This window comes from Acomys minous (assembly GCF_964271855.1).
Source record: "Acomys minous genome assembly, chromosome: 7".
In the NCBI taxonomy this organism is placed as follows: Eukaryota; Metazoa; Chordata; class Mammalia; order Rodentia; family Muridae; genus Acomys; species Acomys minous.
Genome location: NC_140488.1, coordinates 65,294,632 through 65,306,700, shown reverse-complemented (window position 1 = coordinate 65,306,700; position 12,069 = coordinate 65,294,632). Strand labels below are relative to the sequence as shown.

The window sequence follows — 12,069 nt, the reverse complement described above, 5'->3', positions numbered from 1 at the left end:
TCCTTTTGAGATAAAAAAGGATCATACAAGGTGAACTACAGTTTCAAGATGACCTAAATAGAAGATATATAGCAGATATACATACCATAGTGCAAGCTGTGTCCTGACAATGTGAGCCTAAAGGTGTATGTGTGTGTGTGTCTGTGTGTTATCATGTGTGTGTGTGTGTGTGTGTGTGTGTGTGTGTGTGTGTGTGTGAGAGAGAGAGACAGAGAGAGAGAGAGAGAGAGAGAAAGAGAGAGAGAGAGAGAGAGAGAGAGAGAGAGAGAGAGAGAGAGAGGTTTTAGTGAGAAAAGAAATAATACTATGGTAGTGTCCAAGTCTAAGGAAGTAATACTGTCAATTATATACTTACTTGATACAGTAAAATCACATATATCTCTATGAAGTCATAGTTCAAGAAATAAACAATGTAATCATATATGTCTATAAAATAAGCCCCAATTTTTCCAGGTCGAACGCTATATTTCTTTTTCTAAACATTGCCTGTTAAAGTGAATGTTCCCAACTAAATTACATTTGTATTTGCTGCCTGACTAATATTTCTTTCTCTATCTCTTAATTTTCTCTTCCTAGCAGCTCTCCTTATCTGTTTCTGCCTTTTTCCATTTTGTAACTTCTCATTTTCTTATTGGCAATGCTACACAAAAGTGTCTTCTGATACTTGCTTAGCAATCCCAGTGACCATGAATTCAGAGATCTCTGATTCTAAGCAGTGTTGAAACTGTATTATGATAGAAATATGTTCCAAGTAAAGATTATTCTTTGGCAATAGTATGACATAATGAAACTCAGTATAAATAGTAACAAATAGTTTTATGAAATAGCACAAAGTTGAGAATAAATACAAGCAGTATACAATTCATAGACAAATCACTTGTGTGCTTTGGAGCAGGAACTGTGGGTACAGGCAACCAGTAAGTCTACAATGAAAAGTTAATTAGCAATTTACACAGGCTGAAGGAAAAAGTTCAAAATCCATCTTCTCGTATCTCCTATATAAGCCACCCACAATCTCTGTTCACCAGCAGGATGGCATAACTGCTGGAGACCTAAGTTCAGTTAAGACTGCTAAGGTTTCTGCTGTACTCTCAGAATGGCGGATTACACATTTATGCTGACTCAAATTCTGCTCACCTGCTGTTTTTTGATGACAAACTGCTCACAACGTAAGAAAAAATTTGCTTGCTTTATTGCTACACTTTGATGATATAGTGAATTAATTAGGCTTCAGTGTCCAGTTTACCAGCGTTCTAAGCAAAAGCTCTGTCACTGAAAATTTATACTTTCTCAAAGTATCTCCTTTATTTGAGGTGTTCACTTTCTGAAGGGATTTTTTTTTTCTCTAAAGCTAACATGTTGGTTTCTGACCTCTTAGGTAAACATAAAATTGAAAAATTCTGTGGGAAAATAAAAAAAGATCTTATTTTCAGGGGTGCTGGTAATTGGTTTTAAGGAACCTAATGGGTAAAAGTTGGAGTTTTTTAAAGAAAAATTTCAACCTGCAATATATTCAGTTATGTACTTATCTGATATAATCAAATCACATGGATTTCTTTAAAGTAGTGATGAAAGAACTAGAGGGTGTAATCATAACTGTCTATAAAATAAAGCTTAAATTGTTGCCCAGCCAAGAACTATATTTATTTTTATATTGTCTGGTAAAATCATTTGTGGATGAAATTTTCCCTAAGCAGCAATATTTGGCCCAATAATTGTGGTGGAAATTTCAGTAGTGTGCAGTTAGAGGGAGTGAACATTTTGGCCAGCTGAAGTTGCTTTCATACTAAAAACTGAGAATCAAACATTCAAAATCTTACACTGTATTTTTTGTTTTGCTTACAAATTCCATTGTGTTTTGTGATGTTTACCTTTTGTTCCTTTTAGTAATATATTGAAATAGTAAAATCAGGAAAAAATAGACTTTGCAAAAAGTGATTAGTTTCCTTTTGGATGCTACAAGTCTGATCTGCATGATGCACCGTCTTCTGTGCCAAACAAATACCAGGATTCAGACAATTCTTAAACCTCATTCTATAAACTTTCTGGTTTTGTGTCTTTGCTGATGAAAGATCAAAACAAGTCACCATTTTTTTGGAACTAAGTTTTCATGCTTTATGGGTCCTATGATTTGTAAAAAGTGTTCACTTGTTTTTAGACTCTAGCCTTTTTCTCAGTTCTCATTATGATGTTACTGCAACCAAAACGTTAGCAGAATGAATATCTATGGAGGCCTTGAGAAAAAGTTTATGTGTTGGAGCTGAAATGTCTGTTACTGTCTGTGGTTTACTAATTGTGGAATTATTATTATTATTATCATTATTATTAGTAGTAGTAGTCATTATCATATTTTGTTGTTGAAACTAGATTCTTCCTTCATACAATATATCCCAATGACAGTTTTCCCTCCCGTCACTCCTCCCAGCTTCCCAAAGCTTCTCTCTCCCCAAATCCTCTTCCCATCCATTTCCTTTAAAAAAAAAAAGAGCAGGCCTCCAAGAGACAATAACCAAACAGGACAAAACAAGATACAATTAGATAAGCCAAATTTCCTCATGCCGAGGATGGACAATGCAACCCAACAGAAGAGCAAGCAAAAATAGATACATCCAAAGGATTATTCAACCTGCCTTTGTAAATTAGTGACATTTTGCATGGAAGGGGACACAGTTGTTGTTCCAGGATAATAGAAAGAAATTGAGGTTAAGCATATTGGTTGCATACTTCCTCTACCTTTGGATATGATGTTTTTGTCCATAATGCTATGGATTGGCTTCATAAAGCCATATTTTCAAAATAAACAGTATAAAATAGTGTAAAAGAAGATGTTTGGGTATTCATCTTGAATTTTGAGGCCTAATTTTTATCAATATGATGTTTAAAAAATCTTAAAATAGCACAAACTTCTTTCATTCAAATTTTTTCTTTAATGAAAACATAATTTCATCCCCTCCCATGTCTGTGTCTTCCTACTTCCTTCCATATAAACAGTTTTCTTAACATTCAGCACTTTGCATATGTGTAGTGTGTACATTTGAAACATTTTTTTCTGTTGTTCAGATGGTTTTTGAATTTTACTGTTTACAGCCAACTGTACATCTGTGAAAGACTTTGATGATTGTCTAGGAAACACAACAGATTTCTGCCCACAGAATATTGTTTGTGCATGCAAAGATGAAAAGCCTTTCTGCAAGTAAGTAGGATTTATGCTATATAAGAATGGTATATTGTAAGTAATTTCATCTGTTTTTACTTGTTTTGTATATACAATGATGTAACATTTTAAAATAATTAATCAGAAACAATTCATATGCACATAAGACAATGGTTGTGGTCTTCCTAAAGTATTATAAAAATTATACTGAAATTTAAAAAATTACCACTGAGATTATTTTCTGACTTCATGAGAATAATAGCATTAGATTTTCTTTCTTCAGACAGACTTTTTGCAGCTAGTATATCTACTCATTATTAAACTGTTTTATTCCTCTAACAAACATGGAAAATTAGGTGTGTATCATTTAATTTCATCCAATAATGAATAACAATCTTTTGCTTGTAAATTAAAATATGCTTTAGACATACTATGGCATGTGACAGCCTTTCTTTTTCCAGTTATTAAAACATAAAAGTATGTTGATTTATACATTTTATTTTAAAATTCAAGTATATTTTTCATTTTTTCTAACTTTAAAAATAAGAGTATTTCCCAGTCATTTGATATTACTCTGTTGAGAATTCTCTGTTTAGTTCTGAGCCACATTTCTCAATTGGGTTATTTGGTTTGGTGGTGTTTAATTTCTTGAGTCCTTTATATATTTTGAATATTAGACCTTTGTCAGATATAGGGTTGGTGAAGATCTTTTCCCATTCTGTAGGCTGTCATTTCGTTCTGTTGACAGTCTCTCCTGCCTTACAGAAGCTTCTCAGCCTCATGAGGTCCCATTTATTAATTGTTGACCTTAAGGCCTGGGCTGTTGGTGTGGCCCTCAGAGGAAGGATAGCAGGCTACCAAGAAGAGACTTGATATCCTATGAACATATACAGGGGGAAGAGGTCCCCATCAGTCACAGACATAGAGGAGGGGACTAAGGGGAAAATGGGAGGGAGGGAGGAATGGGAGGATACAAGGGAGGGGATAACAATTGAGATGTAATATGAATAAATTAATAAACTATATTTAAAAAATGAGAGTAATTGGAGGAAAAGATAATATATAAATAAGTAAGCTTACCTCATTAACTGAAAGAAAATATAGACAGGACTAAATAATGAAATTTAGTAATAATATAACCATGTACAGGCAAGGGCTCTGAGCTGTGCAAAAATTTTAACATTGGAAAACCACTCTAGACATTGTTCTAGACATTCTGAATGACTGTACTTTCATCTCTATATATGCACTGTTCTGTCTTTCCACTTTATAAGGGTTTATTTAATGAATCAATTACTGAATTCAAGTGCTTTCTTAATACTACAAGTACTGGAATCATACTAAAAACAATGAAGAGTGATTTTAAGCAGTAAGCCATTAAAGCTGTCCCTGATGGCATGTGCATGTATTCTCAACTATTCTGGAGATGGAGGCAGGGAGTTCACTTACACCCATGAACTCCAGATCACTCTTGTCACAAAATAACAAGAGGCATATCTCAAAAACAACATCAAAGTAAAAAATTTTACTTTTTTCATTTTATTGAGTATAGATTCTTTTCTCATACATTATATCTTGGTTATAACTTTTCCTTCATCTACTCCCCTTAGCTCCTTCCCACTTCTCAAGATTCTCTCTCTTTCCATCTCTCATTCAAAAATAACAGGCTTCTAAGAGAAAACAACAAAACATGACAAAATAAAATGTAATAAGAGGAAGCAAAAACTATGATATCGAAGTTGGACATGGCAATCCAAAATGAGGAAGAATCTCAACAGGCACAAGAGTCAGAGACCCACTTGTGCTCACACACAGGAGTCCCATAAAAATGCTAATCTAAAAGCTATAATATATATGCAGAGGACCTTATGCAGACCCATGTAGGCTCTTTGTTTGCTACTTCAGTCTCTGTGAGCTCATATTTGCCTTGTTTAGTAAACTCAGAGGGCCTTGTTCTCGTGGTGTTCTCCAAGCCCTGTGGCTCTTAAACTCTTTTCATTTTTTTTCTTCCTTGGAATTCCTTGTAGACATGCCATTTAGAGCTATGAATTCCACTCTCTCTCTCTCTCTCTCTCTCTCTCTCTCTCTCTCTCTCTCTCTCTCTCTCTCTCTCTCTCCATAATTTCTGGATATGGTTTTCTGTATTTGTTCCCAACTGCTTTATGAAGATCCCCTCTGATAAAGACAAGATAAAGCACTGGCCTATGATTATAGCAGAAATAGGAGTCATTTTATTGATGCTTTCAAAATGACCAGTAGTGTTTGGTTTTATCCTAGGTCTCAGGGCTATTTAGTCTCTAGTTACTGGTTACCTAAGCAGTTTTGAGAAATGTTCCTTCTTGTAGAGTGGGCCTTAAGTCAAATCAAAGATTTCTCACACTGTGGCAAAAATTAGCTGATCCAGTCAATGAGGAGTCATACATTGTCCCATTGAACTATTTTTTTCTCTTGAATATAATGCTTTGTGTGTTTAGAGCAAAAACATGTGTCTATTTGTCAATTCTGATGTATAACATTTAAATAAATAGTTTGGATACAGTTCTTTGTTTCAAAAGTCAAAACCCATAAGGGACAGACATAGTGGCTACATGAAAAATTAAATTCATTAGTAGTTCTTCAAGGAATTCAGTCCCAATGAACAAGATGAATTTGGCCAATCAGGAAGTTATATATGATGTAATGATTTGTTTTTATTTTATATGCATTGGTACTTTACCTGCTTGTATGTCTGTGTGAGTGTGTTAGATCCCCTAGAAATGGAGTTACAGACAGTTGTGAGCCACCTTGTGGGTGCTGGAAATTGAACCTGTGTCCTCCGGAAGAGCAGCTAGTTTCTTAACTGTTCAGCCATCTCTCAAAGTCTGTTTTTATAAAGGCTTAATCCAACATGTCTGTAGTATCTACAGAAGCCAAAAGAGGAAGTTTGATTCCTTATAAAGGGAGTGACAAAGGGTTGTGAGTAGCTATGTGGGTGCTCAGAACTGAACCCCAGTCTTCTTCAAGAAAAGTAAGTATTCTTAACTGCTGTGGTATATTTCCAGCCCCATATGTTTTGGTTTAATAAGCCTTGTATTTTTCTTTATTCTAGCTCTGCTTCTTGAGAGATATATAGTAGATAAAAGTGCCATGGCACAATATTGGTCACCATGACCTGCATAATGAATATTCATACCATTGTTAACCAGTAGGCCACATTTCTGTTATAAAGACTTTTGAACCTGAAAGTGTAGTACTTAAATGTTTCGTCTGCCATTGTGTCATCTAGACTGTGATACCTCACTATATTGCTCAACTACTGTTACAAATAAATGGTGCCCCAGGCCCAGGCTCTTATAGTGCTAGTATCAGTACTACCCTTGTCATACAACTCTGGCCATTAGATATTTTGCTTTTTTATTTTCCTTTTAAAATGAGTGACATAGTAGTGAATTGTACTACAGTGTCATTCCAGATGTTTGGCTTCCCATCATTCAACCTTCTGTATCTCAAACTCTTCCCAGTTTAAGGGTCAACCACTCTTAAACTTTTCAGGCCATAGATACTAGGGTAATCATGGGAGGAGGGGGGCGGTGAGACAGTTTCACAGGAACATCCTGGGAGTCAATAACTACTGAGTAGGACACAAAAGGCCTGTTATGGACATGAATGCAACTTATTTAGTGCTCTTCCTTATAGCATATAGGAGCTGATAAAATAAAGCATTTACCCAGCCCTTTTATAAGTAGGATTGTTCACTCTATGGGTTACAGAGACACAATGGTTCTATCTGTAATAGGCACTGTAACACTGTTAGAGAATCCAGTTCTAAAATGGTACATCTACCCTCAGTTCATTTTCCCAGCTGTTATTAAAAAGCCAGGTGTACCTATTGTTCTTGCTCTTACTAAAAAGCCTAATTCATGCCATACAGATGATCTCTAGCTGCAATGGCATACTTGAAAAGCCTGGTATTGGGTAGTGAGCTAGGTAAGAAACTTTTGAAGCCCTTATATAGCCTAGGAGCCATACAAAAGCCTGTAAAACTCATGGCATCCTGGTAATTGTAAGGTTTGTGGGTAACATTGCTTGCTGTCTGAAATTAAGCTGGCTATATCTGATGAAGCCAACACACCTAAGAATTGTGTAGATAGCCCAAGACTTTGAATCTTGAAGCAGACAGCCCATTAGTTTATGTGTAAGTAAGGGGATAATCTTATGAATTAATAACAAACAATATAAACATGCCTAAAAGGATAGCTTATATACACCTGAGAAATATTAGACACTGTAATAGAAATAAAAAGTACTTAATTCCCAGTGGTCAACAATTAGTCTCAAAGTTACAGTCATCTTTTTCACTGGGAATTCAGAACTATGGAAGATGCTATGAGAAATTAATAATTGGTGCCCCAGTCCCACAGTCCACAATACTGAATTTAGGGGCCTCTCCATTCTGAGCTGTCCACCTGAAAGCTTCTGCTGTCAGGTAGCAGGAGCTGCTTTGCTTTCCCTCTCAGTTCCAGAACTTGCTACCTAATCCTTGCAATCTAAATTCTCCTGCAAATTTTTTACCCTAGTTCTCAAAGACTGAAAGGGTTTAACCACAATTGTGCAAAGCCTCTGATTGCCCTTAAGCAACTTAACTTCACTCTTAATCATGTCATGTCAAGAAAATCCAGGCTGAGCATCTCTGTCGGGAGCAAATTCTTGAAACTGTTATTTGGACCTAAGTCCTTTCCATAAAACTACCAAGATTGTACTTGAGGCTGTCAGAAGAAAGTAAATCATAACAATCTGATGTTTTATATTAACTGCTCGTTATTTCTCCCCCACCCCACCCTGACCCTTCATTTTTATTTCCTTCTTTTTCCTATCAAGTCTTGTGACAAGCTACACCCTGTTCTGGCTACATGTGATCTTTCCCAGGCCAACAGTAGCCTCGCCCACACAATAAACATTCTAGCTGACTATTAGGATAAAGAGAGAGGGAAAAACAGATTACACATTATCAAGGAGCATTTTGTAACAGCCATTTTTCATTGCGGCTATAAAATGGCTTTATCGTGTCCTTGAAAAACTTGAGTACAAATTGCCACTCAATTCTTGCAGAATACCCTTTCTTCCTCTATGTTTTCCCATAGGTATTGTCCTTGTGGAAGATCCTGCTCAGTTAGTCATGCCTCTCCTGCCCAAGGTGAATCATTAAGTAAGGGCAGATTTTCCCTGCATTTGACAGCTATTATTAACACGATGCCTAGGAATGAATGAACAATAATATTACTATTTTCTCAGCTTCATTTCTTCATAAAGAAGTGCCATTTTCTCCCCTGTCCCAGAGGGACATCATCCAGACAGTCAGATTGTCATGAGCTAAATGTTTAAGCCTTTGTAGTATCTAACATTTCTGGAGAGCATAAACTTGGCCAGTTGTAGTTTTTGAGCATGAAGGCCTTTCCCTATACTTCATGTGTTCTGCTTTTTCTTTGTCTTGGATTAATTGTCAGGTAAAAGAGCAAAGCTCGTGTGTGTGTGTGTGTGTGTGTGTGTGTGTGTGTGTCTCAGGTTCCTCCTTGTTCTTCTCTTCTGAACATAAGAAAGGGCCACCATCCATTTTCGTTTTTCTTTCTTTCCCTCAAAGAAGTCCTTTGAATATGTGCACATGAGTGGACCTTGGGAAAAATTGAATTCTATCCTCCTGAGGAACCGCTACATTGATTTGCAAAGTGGTTGTAAAAGTTTATGTTCCCACTAGCAAAGAGTAAATGTCTCCTTTCCCCTACATCCTTGGTAGCATATACTATCATTTGTTGTATTGTTCTTGTATGTTGTAGCAGGGGTAAGATGAAATCTCAAAGTAGTTTTAATTTGCATTTCCTAGATAGCTATAGATGCTGAATATTTCTTCAAATGTTTCTAAGCCAAATGTGTTTCATATTTTGAGAACTCCATAGTTCTGTACCTCATTTTAAATTATTTCTTTTCTTGATTATTGTTTTTTTTAGTTGTTTGTCTACTGTTGATTAGTAACCCACTGTCAGTTATATGTTTGGTAAGTGAGAGGTACACTAATCTGTGGGTAGAAAGATACTACTTTACAAGGCAGTTTGATCCTGTGTCCATTTAGCAAATTAATAATAGTGTATTCACTCCGGACTTGTGAGCTCCCGAACCACAGATTCTTGGCCAGATTTATATATAAGGCATTTGTCTTCAGTTGTGGGGTGGGACTTAAATACAATCAAAAGTGGTGCATTGTCTTCATAACATCTGTGCTACTATTGTACCCATTGGCATATTTTGCCACAGCTGTTATTATAGTTCACAACTAGGTAAAACTGTTGATGACTTTTTCTCCAACAGCAGCTTACACAGTGCCTTCTGGTACTATGAAACCTATGCAGCCAGGAAAAAGCTTCCAAATCAGCATCAATTTGATTTTTCTATGCCCTGTGATGAATGTTTATTTAATAATAAAATCTTACCACCAGGTTCTGGTTGGCAACAAAGAGCAATATTGATAGCCTGTACTGTCATGAAGATTTCTGGTTTACCTCTGAGCAACAAACTGACAGGAGGTATCCCACACTTGGCACTGGGCTTCAAATTTGGCAATCTTTGGCTTCTAGAAAAAGAATAATTATCTGTGTAAGGGAAATTCCAATTAAACTTTTATATAAATTCCTCTCTCTCTCTCTCTCTCTCTCTCTCTCTCTCTCATGCATGTGTGTGTGTGCACGTGTGTGCATGCGTGTGTGTGTGTGTGTGTGTGTGTAGTAGTAGTAGTAGTAGTAGTAGTAGTAGTAGTAGTAGTAGTAGTAGTAATAGTAATAGTAGTAGTAGTATATAATAGGTTTTATATAACTTTTTCAAACATTCTATTTTTTAAGTCATCATCTCACTATGTATCTGATTGCTCTCAGACTCACTGTATACACCAAGTTGGCCTGAAATTCACAGAGAGCAGCCTGGCTGCCCCTGTCTCAAGTGCTGAATTAAAGGCATGTACCACCATACCTCGCTCTTCAAACATTCTTAGTATTAGTTATCCTTTCTACCACCTTCTCTTCTGACCTACTCTCCCATTGCCATCTCCACATAAACATACATTCCCCTTATTCTCTATTTCACATAATCTGTGTTTTTTTATTCCATTCTCCTAAGATCTTTCTATCTCTGCTCCATGGTCTTTTTTTTTAGATTCCCAGTTTCTACAAGTACCCCAAGATAAACATATAAGTCTAGAAATATTGATAGCAGTCCATAAAACATAACAAATTTTAAGGAGGTAGGAAGAAAACAAGAAACAAGAAAGATAATTTAAAGGTAATTGATGAGCTATAAAAATAAAAGAATGTTCTGGAAGCCAAGTGAAAATTCAGCGGAGGAAGAGTAATCATCTGTGTTAAATGCTATTGATAAGTTAAGTGAAATGAGAACTTAGATTACTTTTAGTATCATGAGGCTAGGGATATGAAATGAAATGTTATTTTGGAAGTGTCTGAGACAGTTATTATTCTAAAATTGAAATATATCTTTACATTTAATTCTCACAGTAGTATTGAGTAGTATATAATTGTTTCTTATTGGCATTATGAAATAAAATCTTCATATAAATACTCATTAGTTAACCAATTTAACACATTAATCTGTATTTATCATGTAAAAATGTGGTATTTTCAAATATATATCCATTACAATATGCTTAACTCTAGCTTATTATGAAATGCATGACCTCACTCTTTTAGTGACAGTGTAATATTCACTCTCTTAGTATTTTAAGATGATAATATATCATAATTAAATACATTCATCATGCTGTATAATCAATATTTTGTATTTAATTACAATTCTATATTTTGACCAACAACTTGTCAATGTAATGAACATGTTTAATTTCATTCTACAGAAGCTGTAAGAGATGTCAGTGTTAATTGGAGAACATATTAATTGTATCAATACCCCTTAACCCATCCTACTTTACTTAACCCCGGGCACTTCTCAAACTTAAGCGTGGTAGATAAGTTACTAACTTGCTTACTTTTTAAAAAAACCTCTCTTTATTGTAAGTTGTTTGAGCATATGAATCATTTTGTTTTATTCAATAGTATACTTCAAATATCTGGAACTGTTTTTAGCACATAATCAATATGTGTTGAATGAGTGAAATATTATTGTAAAAATAATTCATTTGTGATTTACTGCTATGCTAAAGAAGAAATATATTCTCACCAAAGTCTTTTTCCAGAAATAAACACATGTAGATAGATAAGATATATGAAAACTGTTCTTTGACCTTCTTACATGGGTGAAAATATGTTGTATATTTAAAGGCACATCCTATAAGTAGATGACTATTAATTTGAAACTGGCAGATACATTTCTTAAAGAATCACAATCAGTGCTATAAAAGATTATAACTATCCAAATCAACTCCTTCATGTCAAGAATACCAGTAATATTTTGTAATATTTTTGTGTTGGAAAAGGCAACAAGTAGCTTACCTTACTAACTGCTTTTATTGTACAACTAGATAATCTCATATCAGTCGTTCAGGAGACAGTGAAGAAATCCCTAAAGACACTACTTCAGCAAACTTCACTTACAGTCTCTCCCAGGGAGGCATGGAAAATCCCATTCTCCTCTCTTCATAAACCCATAGACATTTTTATGTGGGAGTATGCCATGCCAGCTTTTAGTCTATGTACCAGAGGAACCATATTCACATTATTTGGCTGCATCCCAACTCCTATAAAAACACATGTAGCTCATAAATGAGTCACTTTTTTCTGAAAAAAATAAAAAGGAAATTTTGGAGTCATGGGAAAGATGGGGGCAGGCATTCTTTTGGCAGTCAAAACTCTTCTCATGTTTCTTCTTGTATTCCTTGTGGTGAGGTAGAATCAATCTGTTAACGTGTATTCTTTCCTGTAGAAGTT

At 35.3% G+C, this 12,069-nt stretch overlaps 1 protein-coding gene across 2 annotated transcripts in view; it reads left to right on the top strand.

The window, feature by feature from the left end:
- Nucleotides 1-1,096: 1,096 nt before the first annotated feature.
- LOC311601388 (uncharacterized protein) overlaps nucleotides 1,097-12,069 on the top strand; it is a gene marked incomplete at its 5' end in the record, with an annotated part of 44,494 nt that continues 33,521 nt past the window's right edge. For both annotated transcript variants that reach the window (XM_084788795.1, XM_084788794.1), the window contains 2 exons: nucleotides 1,097-1,169; nucleotides 3,088-3,193. In XM_084788795.1, the coding sequence (XP_084644921.1) occupies nucleotides 1,097-1,169; nucleotides 3,088-3,193 (179 nt within the window). The remainder of the gene's footprint in view (nucleotides 1,170-3,087; nucleotides 3,194-12,069) is intronic.